Genomic DNA, 16,917 nt, shown 5'->3' with positions numbered 1-16,917 from the left:
CTCCCTGAGCGCTGACCCTCTGGGAGGACTAGCTCAGGCTCCCACACGACCTCCCCAGTCCCTTGCAAGGGCAGGTCCCCAGTGACCAAGGACCCTTGGCCTCCCTCCTGTGGTTTCACAGCTCAGTGTTCCACTCTGGGGCCACACTTACAGACCATGGGCCTTGGGGACAGACCACGGGCCTTGGGGACAGACCACAGCCAGACGACAGTACCGCGTGATGACAAATGTGGAGGGAGCGCTTCCAGCCAGCAGTGTCTGCGCTGGGACCTGGGACCCAGGACTGGGCTCTTTCCAACCCATGCATCTGGCTGTTGTCACTGTCATCCTCATTAGCGTCCCACATGACTGTTGCTGCTCCAGGTCCTCTAGGTCTGCATTCCAGACAGGAGGAGGGAGGTGGCAGAGTCTCCCCCATCAGGACTCTGCCTGTTCAGAGAGGCAAGGCCCCCAGCAGACTCTGCCCGACTTTGCATCTTAGGACCAGAACGAGGCCATCGCGCCCGTAGTAGGCCATCCTGACCTGGGACAGTAAGATTATTGACCAACCATGCGCCCTCTGCCTGCTCCCTGCCACTCCAGGTTGGGAGTGAGATGTCAGCCAGGCGGGGAGGCCAGGCCCCCACTGGGCACGGCGGCTGCCCCTGTGACTTCCTGACCGCTCCGTCCTTCTCTCCTGCCCACAGGGGACGCTGGTGGAGACGGTGGTGGAGAGCGTCTATGCCACCAGCGCTGGCGTCGGCCCCCTGGTGCAGGCCTATTACCAGCAAGTCGGGAGGGTGATGCAGGACCAGGAAGAGAGGAAGCTACAGCTCCTGAAGACCCTGCAGGGTGGGCAACCTGGCCCCGGGACCAAGGTGGCCCATGTGGGGGGACGAGCGTGCCAAGTTGGGGGTTAATTCTGAAGTGTCTTTATGTATTTATTCACCCCTCTTCTTAAACCCAAAATGATTTTTTAAAGTCACGTAAAGAAACATACATGAATACAATAAGGTTTGTAAAGCAGAGACTCGGCGGCGGGCAGGACCCCGAGGTGACAGGGCAAGGTCATCGTCTGGACCAGCTGGGGGGCCTCCTTGGAGGTGAATGATTCTGTCTCTGGGTTCTTGGTGGCCAGAGATGGAGCCACTCAAAGGCACTACCATGCCCAGGGGTGAGGAGAGGGCAGCAGCCACCGTGACATTCCTGAGACCCTGAGACCCCCTCATAAAAGGCCACCAGGTGATGGAGCAGACAGTGTCCCCATTGCAGTGACAACAGATAATGACATGCAGAGCCAGCTTCTCAAGGGCCATCCTCACACCCTCCCTCCTGCCCGAGCTCAGGACAGGGCGGCGCTCCTAGATCTCGGACACTCTGCCTTTGGGAGCTGCTCTCGGCTGCCCTGTCCTGGGGACTCGGGGGAACCTGGCCCACACCCAGAGACAGGCAGAGGCTCTAGATTCCCCGTCATGGCTCTCCAGAGACAGCTGGGTTCCTTTAGCAGGAGACAGATGTGCCCGTGAGCCACCGCAGGATGGGGGCACGGCCCCTCCCTCCCTGGCCTCAGCTCCCCCTCTGTGGGAGGGGGCTGGGCTGGCCCCAGGCATCTCTGAGCTCTCCCTGCCCTTCCCGACCTCTGACCCTCACACAGTGAGCGCTGGGGACCCTGGAAAACCCTCCCCATCCAGCCCACCCTTCATGGGAGCCACAGAGGGTGGCCCAAGCTCATCCCAGGTCAGCCTCTCTGTGCTCCCTCGCAGGTCCACGGCCTGGACCCCCAGAACTACTGCTGGGCATTGGGCGACTTGGCCAGCAGGGCCTTGAAGCAGGTGCCCATGGCTCAAAGTGCAAACCTGCCCCTGCTGGGGTGGGGCGCTGGAATAACCCTGCTGGGGACAGGTGTGCACTGGGCTGCCCAGGGACCCAGGGCACCTCGCACTCCACCTGAAGTTTCTATCTTAACCTGCGTTTTCTGAGCGTCTGAATCTGCAAACAGGAAAGGGCTGGGGGAAGGGCACTGCTCCAGCTCCTGGGGGAGCCTAGGCCCGCCCAGCACCCCGGCTCCCTGCTGGGTGCGTCCACCTGCCTGTTCCCCTCCCTGCGCTGTCCCCAGGGTCCTCGCATACGCCTGCCTATCCCAGCGCTGGGGCGAGTGGCGCACTGTGGGTGCAGGTGTGTCCTGCTCGGCCTCGGGCGCCGCCAGCCCAGCCCGCAGAGCTGTGCTCTCCCTGTGACGTGACCCGCCTCGTGTCTCCCATGGTCCAGGCCACAGAATGGACAGCTCCAAGCTGCGGAGGAAGCAAGAACTCGGGGACCCCGGGCAGGAGGACCAGATGACAGGCGGCGCTCAGGGAGCCTCCCAGGCTGTCCACCAGAGGTGAGGCTCACGGTGGGCAGTGGGTACCCCACGCAGGGATGTCCTCTGCCCCCCACACCCAGTGTGGAAACCCCTGAGCCTCTGCCCACACCCTGTTCCCAGCGGCACCCGCACTAGCGCCCAGCACAAGGGAGGGTGAGTCAGGGTGTGGCGGCCACCCTGAGTCCAGCTTCAGGTGGCACCTGCAGCCCTAACGGGGCTCCTCCACCCCTGCTCATGCTCTTGGCTCCCTCAGGAGCAGACCTCGGGGTGGGAGTGGCTGTCCACCTAGAGGGACCCAGGGAGCCGGAAGGGAGGCAGAGGCAGGTGTGTCCCGTGACGGTGGCCGTTACCGTGGCCACAGACTCACAGGCGGAGGCCACTGCGTGTCCTCCCACGGTCTGTGGTCAGGAGGCCGGTTCTCTGCTTCTCGGGGTCTCGCGAGGGGAGGCATCACCGCGGGGCTCTCCCGGGAGGCCTGGGGGGGTTCACTTCTGAGCTTGACGGGGTCGCTGTGGAACAAGGTCCCATTTGCTGGCCGGCTGTCACGTGGGCCACCCTCACCCCCAGGGCCTCTCTCTGGTCCTGGCTCTGGGCCCTGGGGCCGGCAACCAGCCGCAGTGACAGCCCCTGGGGTCACGTCTGGGGTCACGCCTGCCGGCCCTGACCTTCTTCCCACCTGGGAGAGGTTTCTCTGCCCTCAGGGGCTCAGCCGCTGTGGACAGGACCCACCCGGTCACCCGGGCTCATGCTGGGACCTTGCAGCCTGTGGCCCTGGTCACACCTGCAGATCTCCCTTGCCATCTGCAAGGGCTCTGGGATCTGAGCGTGTTTAGGGACACGGCCTGGGATGTGGCCAGCTCTGGGGACGTCGTGTGGCCCAGCACAGTGGAGGGGAGGCCTCGAGGGCAGCGAGGCTGCGCCCGCCCTGGAGCTTCACAGGGCAAGGGTCTCTGTTCCCCCCCAGGGCTGGGGGTCCAGCCTGGAGGGCTGACTCACCTGCCCATCCAGTGCCCCGGCTAGGCCCCACACAGCCCTGCGGCCAGAGAGAGCCCTGGGCCACAGGCAGGTGCTGGGCATAGGGTCCCTGGGCCTTGGGGAACTACCGTGGCATCAGCAGCCTCCTGTGGGCTGTGGGGTGGAGCCCCTGTAAGTGCCCGCTGTTTGCTTGGCCACTAGGTGGGTACCAGGGCAGTTCCTGCCCTCTGTCCAGGAGCTCCGAGCCTGGAGGGAGAGTAAAGAATCAGCGATCAATCAGTGGGGGTGCCAGGGGGCAGGGCTGGACCACAGGGGAGGATCCCTTGCCTTGTCCTGCCACCAAAGGTGGTAGAAAGACAACAGCCATGCAGTCGAGCAGAGGGAGCCTGTCACACAGCACAGTCTGGCCCCCCGGCATGTCGGCAGCCCATGTAGATGACGAGCACTTCAGCACCTGGATCAAGCTGAGCCTAACACTCCCACTGTGAATTCTCCAACTGGTCATTAGCCGTGGTCAGCAAAGCCCTGCTGTTGCACTGCAAGGTCTGGGCTTGCCCTGACTCTCCACACCGTGCTCGGCAGTGCCCGGACTTGGGCACAGGAGCATCAGGGGGCTTTCCCACTAAACCTGCTGCACCTGGGACTCAGGGAGGTGGAGGGGAGCCCGGGCACTAAATTGTTCACACATGCACACAGACATGCCCAGGGACTCAGATGGCTGTGGCCCAAGGACTCCACTTTGACCCAGGTGATCTAACGGGGGGGCCCTGGTCCAGCCCCACCTGGTGTAGGGAAGAGGAAAGTCAGGCCTGGTGTGCATTGGGGTGAGCGCTGGCGTAGCCTCTGCAGGGTGGGGAGGGCCTGCCTCCTTGTCAGGGGCTCCTGTCTTCACCTCCCACCCTCCCCACCCTAGGCAGAGCTGGGGGGGGGGCGGCCAGTCTCCCAGTATCCCAACCCAGTGCCTCCCCGGCGGGCAGGAGAACAGCGAGGGGCCACAGGAGGTGGATGGGACAGATGGCGTGGCACAGAGGAAGGACGGGGGCTGGCGGGGCAGTGGACAGACGGGGTGGACATTGCAGCAGACAAAACCTGAAGCCAGGTGTCTCTGTGTGCCTTGGGGGCCCCCATGTGGGCAGCTGCTTGCCGATGCTGCAGGTGGCATCTGCCTTCAGTTCCAGAAACAGCCCTTTCCGAAAATCCAGCCTGGGAGATGAAGCGGGCAGGGGCAGTGGAGCCGGGGGTCTGAGCGATCCTGTGGGCCGAGGGGAGGCAGGGGTCTGCTCCCCAGAGGGAGGTGGGCTCAGGATCAGAGGGAGCCTCTGCCCCAGCTGTTCCCCTGCCTCTCAGGGTAAAGGGGCTGCCTTATTCCGGGTTTCTCTTTTTCCAGAGGAAAAAGCCTCCTGTTTCACAGGGAGGGGCCAGGGCCGTTCTGAGATTTAATCAGGATGCAGCCGGGGCCCTGGGCCTTTGAGGAGAATGTTCCTCCCTGGGTAAGATGGTTTGCTCAGGAGAAGAGGCCACTTCCTGCCCAGCCCTGTGGCAGCTGTGTGTCCACAGGCAAGCCGCGCCTCTCTGCCTCTCAGCCTCTTCCTCTCTGTCCTGCTGATGTCCCCAAGCTACCCTGAGGATCGAGACAAAAGTGCCTGTAGAATCTTGTCGACTCCTTGGTGTTCGGGGCCTTGACAGTGTCCCCAGTGTGTGGCTGCTGGACACTGGGCCCATGCTCCTCTCGGGTGCCCGGGGCCCAGGCAGTCACTAATCGGGGCCCTTTGGGAAAGTTCACGTGGGGGCTCCGAGTGACTGTGGCCACGTGGGGGCTCCGAGTGACTGTGGCCAGGGCAGCGCTGACCTTCTCCCTCCCCCACCAGGCTGCTGTCGCAGCAGAGGCGGCTCCTGGCCCAGTTCACCGAGCACCAGCGGCTCCGCCTGGAGGCGCAGAGGCAGAAGGCCCGGGTCCTGGACCAACTGGAGGCCCAGCTGGAGACGCAGCTGCAGGTGAGAGTCAGGAGCGGCCTCCGCAGGCAGGGCTTCAAGGGGAGCAGAGGCCGGGAAGGCAGAGGCCAGGTCATCCCAGGCCAGTGTGGGCCGGTGGGGGGGGGGTGGGCAGGTCCAGAGCCTTCACCTCTGCACCTCGCTGTCTGCACAGTCACCTTGTCCGCAGGCTGGTGCTGCACAGCTGCACAAGAGATCAGGGTCCCCGTGGCCTCGGGCCAACTCCAGGCAGGCTGCCGAGAATCAGTGCCTTTGTGTGTGCAGATCCCCACCAGGCGGCTGCTCAGAGTCAGGATGGACGTCCGTCCTGCTGGCCGTGGGGGGAGGGGGGCGACCCAGCCTGCTCTGTATCTGGAGCACTCAGGACTCACCCAGCACAGAGTCATGGCAGGGAAGGCTCGGTCCCAAGTGTGGCCAATGGCTGCCACAAATGCCTGGCGTTCCCGAGTGGAAGCCACGGACAGTGTGGGCCCTGCCAGAGATCTCCCCACAGTGGGCAGAGATTAGAGGGACAAGGACAGGTGTGCTCAGGTCTGTGTGGCGCTGGCGCCAGGCGCGAGGTCCTGTCCTGCTGCCACCACCTCCGTGCAGGCCACCATGCCTCCCACCCTGTGTCATCTGTGAACGGGCTCCACAGCAGAGCTGGAGAGGATGCCCAGTCGCCTGGCAGGAGGTACCCATCCTGCGTTCTGCCCTGCTTGGGCCTCTCCAGGGCACTTCAGGAAACCCTCCTCCCTGCTGGGGACGCGTCCACCAGCCTCCTGGACAGCGTCAGGCCTTGTTGGGGGAGGGGCTCGGGGAGGGGCCGCTGACCCTCCCCCACTTGCACATCAGGACGCGGAGCAGACCTTCATCTCAGAGCTGGCAGCCTTGGCCCGCGTGCCCCTGGCAGAGAACAAACCGCTCTCCAGTAAGCGCGGGCTGCCAGGTAAGTCATGGTGTCCCCACCGCAGGGGCAGAGCTTCTGCGCTGAGACCGATGCTCACCTCCCGTCCACCGCTGACCAGCTCTGGGGCCTTGGGCTCAGCCTCTCTGGGCTTCATGTCCGTGTCTGTATTGGGGCAGGCTCAGGGCACCCGGGACCTGGCTCTCCAGCCAGAGCCATCCCAGCCCCTGGGTCGGCTGCCCCCCAGCTGTGTCTCCGACTCTGTTCCTACCTGTTTAGTGGGAAGATGAGTCCCCTCCCCTGCCAGTGAGGGAATCGGGGACGTCCCAGGCGGTGGTAGCCTGGTCGTGGGAGGGTCGCTCTGAAGGCAAGCACACAGACCCCTGAAGGAAGACGCTCCGTGCCAGCTGATCTCGGCACCCTAAGTCCTGAAGGCCCCTGTGCAGTAGGAACACGGCCTGGCAGGACTGCTCAGGTCCCAGCTCTGCCACTTATCGGCTGTGCTGGCCTGGGAAAGCACGTGGCTCCTGGGCCTCGGTTTCCTCGTCCGTGGAGTGGGTACAATGCAGGGCCCACCTGGCCACCGGATGCTCGAGAACAGTCAGGCCTGGTTGGCCCAAGGCCGGAGGAGCTGTCCGAAGTCCCAGACCAGGGTCCTCTCTCTTCCGCAGAGAAGCCTCTACGGACCAAAAAGAAGAAGCCCCTGCCTCGGGAGAGAGGGGACCCAGGACTGCCCAGCGATGGTGACCCTGCCTCGGGGGACCACGCCTCAGGGCCCCTCAGGTACAGCAGGGCCCCATCTCTCACCTCTGCGCTCCCTCGCCACCCACTGTGCCTGGTGTCTGGGTGGGAGGCCGCCCCTTCTCCAAGGCCCTCAGAGGCCCAAGAACAAGGGGTGTGAGCGTGATTGAGGGCAGGAGCCGGGGCCACTCGGTGGCAGCTGGCATCACTGCGGCTATCGCTTTGGCCCATCTGGCTAGGAGGGGACACTGCCTCCAGGCCCTGTTGGCATCCAGCCAGAGCCACGCACCCAGCCCTCCTCCTCCAGGGCCAGCACTGGCCGCCACCTGTGTGAGCTACCACCAGCTGGCAGCCCCAGGGTCGTAGGAACCAGTGTGTCCCTGTTGTGGCACCTGGGTGATCGATCGCCCACCTGGAAGGGCACCCTGGGGCTCCACTTGCCACTTCACCACGCGTGTCACCGTGTAGACCACTGTGCTGACACCTCACTGAGTGGCATCACTGAGCCTGGTCTCAGGCAGGGCACTGACCGCTGGCCTCTTCCCACTTTCAGCAGCCAAAGGCCAGGTCAGCAAGAAGCCGAGGCTGGTGTCGGCGAGGACGGGAGGCAGGTGCTGAAGAGGAGCCATCTGTAGCTCAAGGCTGCTGGGCAGGCCTGTGCCTGGGTGTGCAAGGCCTGTCCCCGCCACACCCTGGGGGACATGGGGGCAGTTGTGAGAGAGGACGGAGGAGGGGGGGAACTGGCCAGACGGTCACACCTGAGATGGTTGGGAGCTCCTCCTAGCCGGTTTCCAGCCCGCTCAGCTCCCTGACGGGGGCGACTCCTCCTGAGAGGAGGCCTCCTGTGCTCAGCTCTATCCATGTCCTGAGGCTACCAGAACCTGCCTCCCACAAGCTGAGGTCACCTGGCACAGCCCTGGGCACTCTGCTCCCCAGCTTCTCCACCCAGTGCTCCCAGGAGGGCCTCTCAGACTTGCTGTATTTCCTGGATCTGAGGCCATTCCCTGGTCCCTCCATCCCCCTCCACCCGCCAGTGGCTGCCCAGCATTCCCATCAGGACCACGTCCTTGCTTGGTACTTTCTGTCCTTCGACTCAGCCAGCACCAAGAACCGGTCACCAAGACAGTGTCTGAATCCCGGGGCCCACAACCCAGGACAGGCTGCTTCCTCAGCGCTTCCCGCTGTGACTAAAAGACCTGATTAGAACAATTTTATGGGAGAATTTATTGGGGGCTCACGGTTTCAGAGGCTCAGTCCGTAGACACTGGCTCCACCTCGGGCTGCAGGTGAGGGGGACATCATGGGGAAGAGTGTGGTGGAGGGCAGCAGCTCACACGATGACCAGGAGGCAGAGAGAGACTCCGCTCTCCAGACACAAATATCCACCCGACGCCCCCTCCAGCCGCACCCACCTGCCGTCAGTGGACACTCACCTGCCCATCAGGTGAGTGATTCACTGATTGGGTTCACACTCTCATAACCCAACCAGTTCTCCTCTGCTCCTTCTTGCATTGTCACAGTGAGCTTTTGGGGACACCTCACCTCCAAACCATGACACAGACCATGGAATCCTGGTCCCCAGGCCTCTCCTGACCCATGTGGGCCCAAGGTCACGGACACCTGTCAACCACAGCAGGGCCTCTTCTTCAGAGCACAGGGAGCGCACGAAATCTTCATTGGGCTTCACCGGGGAGGGGTGAGTTCTTCTCCCCGACACAGACCCCAAGGAGAAGTGTCCCTGGGGGATGCAGAACATCCAGAGGCTCCCAGACCCGCCACACACACACCATGGAGGGAGGCCTTTCCCCGCCAGAGAGAAGCCTGCTCTTGAGAGGTCCCACAGTTCCACAGTGGACACTGGCCAGGTCACCCCTTGTTTGGGGTTGAAAGCTGCTGGTAGAAAAATGGGGTCACGTATTTCAGACCCAAATCAAAGCAGAGTCGGGGGGCCATGGGTCAGGAGCTCTTGCTGGCCCATCAGAGGAGAGCTGTCTGTCACAAGGCTATGCAGCAGGGAGCCCCAGGCCAATGGTGCTACCAACCAGCAACCCAGCTGGCTGGGCGCCTCCATGACCAAGGAACTTGGTTCTCACGGTGCCCGGGCTCCACCTGCTCTTCACAGCTCCCCCAGACCTCGACCTCCCTGGATGCGTCTGTGACTGTCCTAACAGGTGTGCCCAGGTCACAGTGTCCTGCAGTCCTGAGTAAACCCATGGATGTGGAGAGCAGCTCTGCTGTGTCACTCTGGGCTGATGGGCAGGTGCTATCCTCTGCATGGTGGGGTGTTTAGCAGCACCCCCGGACTTGACCCATGAGACCACAGGACCAACCCCAGGATGTCTCCAGCACTGCCCAGTGTCCCCAGGGTCGTTGTCCATGGGCTAAGGAAACGGGTGCCTGTCCTGGTCAAGCCCAGGACGTGACAGCTGTGTTTCCACAAACTTCCAGAACATGATGGGCTCTGGTTTGGGGACTGGGTGGCTCAGGGACCCTGACTGGGGGATTTTCTGGGCTATGAGTTTTGCTTTCTCAAAACCTAAGTTAGACTCTGCTGGTGCAGGTGCGGCTCCTTCCTGGAAGCGGCTGCTGAGTCCTGTTAACTAACCGGGAAGTGGAGACCCTTGAGCCCTGGAGGCGGGTGGGATTTCTAAAGTTACCCAACAGTGCCCTCTGGTGGCCTGAGGAGACGCTGCGTCGGTCTGCAGGGTCCTTTGTGCACAGTTTGCACAGACATCACTTCTGTGTTGTCTGTCACAAGGGTCCTTGCACAGAGGTGCCCTAAGGCAGATGGTGCCTGTGTCCTGGATGCCCAGTTTGGTGGCATGTGTGCCCAGTGCAGACCCCACCCCCATAGCAGCAGGACTGGCCAATTAACCTGAGATTAATTAGGTCTTGGAAACATCGCAGGCCAACTGTGAGTGCCAATTTAAGGACATCAGGCCCAGCCACACCTTCCCAGCTGAGGAGGCTCCCGGCTGCTCCCCACCCCACCCTGCAGGTGGCCTTCATGGCTGCCCTGGGTCAGCAGATCCTGGATTTGTTCTCAGGTGTGGCTTCCTCGGCCCAAGGGGACGTGTCCTGCCCCACCCTACTGCCCACCTGTCCTGCTTGGTATGGCTTTGGCCATGTGACTCCAAAGACTTGGGGACCATGCTTGGGGACACCCTGAGGTGAGGGGCTGGAGGGGTGGGCTGAGTCAGGCACAGGAGGACGGGCGAGGAAGCCCCAGGATGCCCTCCACGGCCCTGGCCCACCCGTGGTGGCCTCCAGTTCTCAGTGTGGGATGCAGGTTGCTATGGAGGTGGAGCTGGCAGGGGACATGGGTGATAGCGTCAGGGGCTGGTCACCTTCTCTGAAGGTGGTGTCCTAGGACCTGAGCTGGGGACTCCAGGATGTGGCCAGTGGGGTTCCCCTCCACAGACTCCTCTGGCCTGGGTGGTGCCAGGGCTGTATTTGATTCCTCCTGAAACCAGGGCCAGGAGGGCCAGCGGCCGCTGCTCCAGAAGTCTCCCCCCCCGCTCTTTTCTCCCCCCCACCCTTTCCCCTTGGAGGAAATTCCACCAAATACATTCTTACACACACAGAACCCAGCCTTAGTGCTGGTCACAGAGGACCTGGACAGGGCAGTGGCCATCCCAACCTCAGCAACCTTTTGGCACCCTAGAACCCCGGGCCTGGCCCATCTGGAGAGCAGCCCGTGCCCGTAGTCTAGAAGCCACCTATGAGTGAGACCGTCCCCCTGTGGCCAGGGGCCATGGCCTGGGTCCCCTCCTTTGGGAACCTCCGCAGATCTGCAGAGAAAGACGAAGTCCATCTGCTGAGTCCCTGTGGGTTCACGATGCTCTTTTCTGGCTCTTGCTCCCCTGGTGGACCTGACGGGAGAAGCTCTGGGTGAAGGACCTTCTAAACGCACATGGCGCAGCCCACACCTTCCCTGGGAAGAGAACGTGGAGGGTCTCTGTGCTTTTGTGGGGACAGTAGCTCTGCTCAGCTGTGACATCTGACAAAAGGCTGAGCAGCAGCCTTTTGTCCACGCTGTGACTGAGGTGACCCGACGGCCTTGGGGTGAGCAGCGAGCTGGCCGGCACGGGAACCCGGGACAACCCGGGCGCACGCAGTGGGGCGCACCAAGGAGGCCGGTTTGCCTCGCTTTTTCAGACTCCATATTCGGTCTGGGGGTGAGGAGACACGCAAACCAACCCAGGAGGGCCGGGAGTGGCCTTCCTGGGACAGCAGAGCTGACTCAAGTGTTAAGGACTCCCAGCTGGTGGGCCTCATGTGGGTGACATGGCTGTGGGGAGATTGCCGCCGTGGAAATCAGCACACACTAGGCCAGGGCCTTCTGGCCCCACCTGCAGCCACCTCTGTTTTCCTGCAGGTCCCTGACCACCAGGTCACAGAAGGCCCATGTGGACTGACACATGTATTTAATATTTATCATTGTGATGGACGAGAGAGTCATTGCCACTGACCGGGGAAATGTGAGGGGTCCAGTCACACTGTGAGCTCTCGCATGTCACGGAAAGAATGACCCTGGGGACCCGCCCCTCAGTACCCAGGAGCATCCTCCAGGCGGGGCTCATAGGCCTCAAAGCGAAAGATAAAACCTCAAGAAACTTAGAGGACTACCTGGTGGGTAGCTTCATGCCCGCCCCTCTAGCACCCAGGGCCAGGGCCCTGCTCCCTGGAGCCTGTGAGGCGCCGGCTGTGGGGAGGGAACCAGTGGCCACTCCTGAAGCTTCCTGAGAAACTCAGGCCCCAAGACCCAGGAGACACAAGAAAACTTCGTGCCTTGAAGGCCCTGCTCAGCTCAGCCCCCAAGAACTGCCATGCCTTGCCCGACCCCATCCCCTGTCCCCTGCAGCGGGGCCCCTTGGAGAGGCAGGTGGTAGGCTCCAGGACCAGAGGGGCAGGAAGAGGCCCCATCAGTCTTCTAGGGAACAGGATGTCAGGACAGATCCTGCTTCTGCTTCTCCCCCTGTGGGACTTGGGCCCTGAGGCCACAGGCAGGTGCACACCACTGCCACCAGCTGCACTCTCCAGAAGCTTCCTGTGCAGCCCTTGGACAGTCCAACTGGGTCAAGACTGAACACCCGTAATGCCTACGTCCATTCTTGACCTCTCTGAGCCTTTAGCTTTGTCTCAAGAATCTGCAATGGGCCAGCGTCAGCACCTCTCTGGACCTCACCAAGGTATCCTCACCAAGTTGAGGGGTGGGGAGGGCAGGGCCACCCAAAGCCATGGCCTCCAGGGACAGTCAGGCTCGGGAGTTAGGGGCAGGAGCCTGGGCTCTGACACTGGGATCTTGGAGAAGCCATTGAGGTCCGACTCGGTTTCCCCACTGTAAATGGGGTGCTATGGTTTGGTACAGTTTGGGTGTCCCCAACGCTTCAGGTGTTGCCGTGTATGCTCACTGTGAGGCATGAAGAGGGCGGAGACCGTCCCACCATGGAGTGCAGAGCCGGGGCCATCAGGAGGTGATGAGATGGGAGGAGGGCATGGACTCATGTGAGCTTTATAGGAAAAGGCAAGAAGCCAGCAAAGCGTTATGTCCTTCCAGTCCCTGGCCACGTGAGGCCTTGCACCACCTTGGGCCAGCCAGTAGGAAGGCCATCGCCAGAGGCCCGTCAGCCTTGCACACCCCACTCGACTCAGGAGAGAACTCCTAAAGTTGACTGTCGGAGACATCCCATTACAGTAATTAGAACAGACTCATTCACGAAAGTCACAGTCACACTGCACACAGCCCGACTTGGAGCAAGCGCAGACAGGTGCAGCCTGCGTCCTCGTCGTCATCATCCTCTACTTACAGCTTGGGGAGGCAAGCACCTTTGCCAAGTTTTTGCTCCTTCTTAGAACGTGTGCTTGTGCACATTTCCTGGGAATGGAGGGAAGAGCCCAGCCACTGGCCATACCCCGTATCTTCCCATCCAGGGCTCTCTGTCTAGACCGAAGCCTTCAGAGACGGCTCTCCTCCCTCCCTGCCTCCCCCAGTATCCTGAGCATCGTCCACCACTCAGGTATCCCAGGGCTGTGGGACCCCAGTGCTTCACCCACCCCAAGCAAACACGCCAGCCAGGTCGGTGGGTGGTTTATTTTATTTTTTCACAAGCTTTGAATTCAGAAATAAGAGCCACAATTAGTCAGTTATTAAGTAAAAATGGGGGTGATTGATTACAAAGGAAAACTGTACAAAACTTTAAAAATCTGACTGCCCCGTCGACCTCCTGGAGGGACCAGGTCGCAGGCAACCCGGGGGCAGCCTTCAGCACACCGTCACTGGCCCTGTGGGGACGCAGACCCCTGTGAACCTGGCTGGGTCTCAAGCCCAGAGCTGGCTGAAGAACACACAGACTGGAAGGGCATCGTGGTGAGTCACAAGCGTCACAGAGACCGGCTGACGCAGGACGGGGAGGGTGTTTCTCGTGACCAAGGGGAAGGCTTCCCTGCCGTTCTGAGAGCCACAAACCTCAACGGGGTGGGCTGGGGCGGACGGGCTTCTCTCTGGTGGGCTCGGGCGGGGGCAGTGAGGACACAGCTTCATCTTAGGAGTCCGGGAACTGCCCCGAGGGCTGCGGTCCACATCAGTCCCTGGCGGTGTTCCCGCGGACACTCTCACGGGCTCGGGTGCAGAACTCAGCAACATGCACAGACTATCCTAGAACTGCTACAAGGGCGCAAAGGAACCACCGCTCAGGGCATCGCAGAGCCGTCGGAAGTGGAGGGACAGGACAAGAGGACGCCACACCTGTGGTTCACTAGGGAGGGGATGAAAACACCATGCTGAGGTCACTCGGAGGGACGCGCAAACACACCACACTAGTACCACTTCTTCCTAAATAAAAAAGGGAAGAACATCATTCGGTTTCCCCCGTATCAGCACCAACTAAAACCGTGGGCTCCAGAAACATGGACAGGGAGAGGATGGGCACGATTCCAGAATCCTTCACTCGCCGTCCGCTCGTCCACGTCAGCCCAGGCTGGTGATGTTGGAGCGGCCGCCAGGTGGCGCCACGATGCGATGGCCGGTACGCCTGGGGTTGTTGTCATCTATCTGGGCACCTACAAGAGACAGAGTCATCACTTCTGGACGAGATCTGCTAACCTCAGCTCAACTTGCTGATTCTGAAGGCTGAGTGTTCTGCACTGTCCCCACCTGGTGCACACTGTGTTCTGTCTTGAAATGTCCAGGTCACCTCTGGGCAGCCTCCCGGGCCCCCAGAGCAGACCACTCTCTCCTCTCCCCTCTCCGTCCCTGGGTCACCTTCCTACAGCCCTGTCCACTTGTGCGTGAACAGGAGAATTTGACATTCTTGAAATGGGTGAACACCCACTTATTGTCTGCCTACTGTATGCAGGCACAGGCTCAGTGCTTTAGCAAATATCACTGTGTTTGGAGCACGTGACAATACAGTGAGGGTGTGTTTTGTCCCTCTGTAGAGGAGGAATTGAGGCTCAAGGTGCGCACCTTGAGGCATGGCTAGCGGCAGGAAAGCCAGGATTCAAGGCCTAGCTGGTCTGTCTCCAGAGTCCCCACTCCTCTGCATGGTATTCCCTGCTCCTAAAGTACTCCATGGATGGCGTGGAGGGGTGGCTACATAAGTGTGCATGGGCGTGTGCAGGAGCACATTCATCATCCAGAGCTGGTTTACCCCTTCATTAGTAATGGGCAAATCTGCTTGTGGGGAGCAGTATTTTGTTTTAAATCTTCAAAGCCAACTTCTAATATTATGCATTCTCTTTCAGTCAAACACAGATTTAAAACTCCAGCAGCAAGCCCCATTCCTGGCACTCAATAAATATTCGCTGAAAGAGAACAGTGAGCAATGTGTAGGCTGAAATGTGGGTGCTGTGACGCAGGCCTGAGGTCCAGTTGGAGACTCAAGTTTTAATACAGATGATGCTTTGATCTTGGGTAATTTGAAATAAATCATCCCCCGCACCCCTTGGCCTCATTTTCTTTCTGAAAAACAAGATCATCAGCCCAGTTGAGGCCCCTCCTGTGACATTATATGGCCTCTCTGTGTAAGCCACTAGGAGCCACGCTTAAGAGTACTGATTTTGTCTTCTCCTGTGGTTCCACTGGTGGACATTTGTCTTCCTGGTAATTCGCAAATCTGCTCGAGGGTCAGGAATCAGGAGTCAGTCAGCACGTAATACTCCTTTCCTCCTCATGACCTTCTGTGCCTCGCTAGCTACACATCTGGGATCTGACAATACTCACTGGACAAAGGACAGTAACAAACCATGCTACGTCTGTATAACAAGATGCTCTGCCGAGCTGAGAGGCCCTCTGTGAAGTGGCTCCTGGTGCTAAAACATCTAGGCACCTGATTCCAAATGAAGTCACTCATCAAGGTGCCGTGAGGCTGGCCCAGGGCAGTGCCAGGGCTTCAGAGAGGACCGAGAGCACAGCAGGGAAGGGAGGGTGTGGCGGGGCCCTTCTACAGCCTTCTAATCTCTTTGCTATCCTTATCTAAAAGGAATTCCCTCCACCTGTCTACCTGTAGTTGTCCAATGTCTAATTTCCTCTCTTGAGAACAGAGGTCCAGTCTGCCAGGTCCTTGAGAGGTGTGTTGTCCTCAGTGGCTCTTCCCAGCATCAAAACAGTCCCTGCACTGTGGACTGAGCATCCAGTGAGACCCTGGAGAGGCACCAGGGTCCACACGGTACATCAGTGACTATCTGTAAACACTGGAACTCTTGTGTAGGCAGCTCTTCCGTAAGAGGCTCGTGGAGAGGGAGGTGGCCTTGGGGCCCCGACTGCATCACCAAGGAGACCTGCTCTGGGCAGGGAGGCTCTGCCCCCACAGTTTAAACTGATAATTCATCGTCTCCCTCCGCCCTTCCACTGTTGCCAAGCTGGTCCCCTTTCCGGACGGGAGTCGCACACTATACCTCGTGAGCCCCATTCAGCCCATTCGTCACCTTGTTGTTTGTTTCCTCAGTACTGGGGAGGAAACCCAAGGCTCTGCACATACTAGGCAAGCGCTCTACCATTAAGCTACGGCCCAACCCCTTTTTATGTTATGTTGAGACAGGTCCGCCCACTGCCTGTGTTTATAGGGCGCATGAGCGTTTTTACATCTTTAAAAAATGGTTGCAGTTTTAGTGGCTATTTAATACAACCACTGGAGTTTTGCCTGTGACTCACAAAGTCGGAAATATTTCCTATCTGGCCCTTTAACAGAAGTGTGCTAACTCCAGAGCTGAATTGTGGCTGTCCATTTATCACCACCCTGGCTTCCTGGCACCCGCACAGCGGGCGCTGACACCTCCCTGTCTGTGGACAGTTCCCATCTTGGCTCCCAGCATGCACGTGGGCGCCCTCATGTGGCCGGCTGATGAAACAGCAGGCACATGCCCCAGGGCCGCTGGAGTCTTGATTTTGGAGCACTGAGTTCTGGGATCTTGACACCAAATTTTCTGGGACCTCAGTTTCTTCTCTAAATAGGAAAAAGATCATGGACCACACAGGCGATTGTGAGGATAAAATAAAACCACAGAAGATGGCACTGCTTCCTCGCCGCGGCGGACTGCCCAGCTCGGCCCTGCGCCCACATCTCACTCACAGGTACAGTGCACAGACCCCAAGGGTGCTTGAGCACCGGGCCAGTTTCGGAGCAAACGCTCATAAACAAGGTCAGAAACAACCTGCTGCCCCCCAAGGACCTCCCTGCCCACGCTGCCTGCCCAGGACAGGGGAAGGGTGCCCCTGCACTGCTCGCCTGAGGAGCAGGAAGGTCCCGGTGACCCGGGGGACCCGCGCCTACCTGACAAGCTGAAGTTGGACTGGTGGAGGTTCCTGATGGGTGGCGGCTGGTGCTTGGAAGGCGAGGATTTGGCAGAAGGAGCCGGAGTGGCATATTTGGGTGTAGCTGGCACCTCGTACACGGGACCGTCGTACATGCCCCTGGAGACCCCTTGCAGGGCAGAAACCTAGACAGAGGGAGCAGGTGACCCCCATGGTGAGCACATGCCC

The 16,917-nt window shown here is 60.4% G+C and overlaps 2 protein-coding genes across 7 annotated transcripts in view; one reads left to right on the top strand and one right to left on the bottom strand.

The window, feature by feature from the left end:
• Positions 1-8,178, top strand: part of EVC (EvC ciliary complex subunit 1) — a 60,033-nt gene extending 51,855 nt beyond the window's left edge. For 2 of the 6 annotated variants that reach the window (XM_081303745.1, XM_081303746.1), the window contains exons 14-19: positions 687-831; positions 2,248-2,359; positions 5,185-5,311; positions 6,021-6,236; positions 6,866-6,977; positions 7,489-8,173. In XM_081303745.1, coding sequence (XP_081159871.1) covers positions 687-831; positions 2,248-2,359; positions 5,185-5,311; positions 6,021-6,236; positions 6,866-6,977; positions 7,489-7,553 — 777 coding nt within the window. In that variant the 3' untranslated portion in view covers positions 7,554-8,173. Of the gene's footprint in view, positions 1-686; positions 832-2,247; positions 2,360-5,184; positions 5,312-5,899; positions 6,237-6,865; positions 6,978-7,488 lie in introns of those variants that run through there. The other 4 variants (XM_081303742.1, XM_081303744.1, XM_081303743.1 and 1 more) reach the window with 4 other exon arrangements.
• A 2,015-nt stretch (positions 8,179-10,193) lies between these two features.
• Positions 10,194-16,917, bottom strand: part of CRMP1 (collapsin response mediator protein 1) — a 106,353-nt gene continuing 99,629 nt past the window's right edge. Inside the window, exons 13-14 of the mRNA XM_081303256.1 lie at positions 16,709-16,874; positions 10,194-13,997 (exon numbers count right to left, since the gene is read on the bottom strand). Of these exons, the coding sequence (XP_081159382.1) occupies positions 13,906-13,997; positions 16,709-16,874 (258 nt within the window). The 3' untranslated portion in view covers positions 10,194-13,905. The remainder of the gene's footprint in view (positions 13,998-16,708; positions 16,875-16,917) is intronic.

Source organism: Spermophilus citellus (genome assembly GCF_964194105.1).
Source record: "Spermophilus citellus genome assembly, chromosome: 8".
NCBI lineage: Eukaryota > Metazoa > Chordata > Mammalia > Rodentia > Sciuridae > Spermophilus > Spermophilus citellus.
Note: the sequence above shows the minus strand (reverse complement) of the source record. Positions and strands in the feature narration are given on the sequence as shown.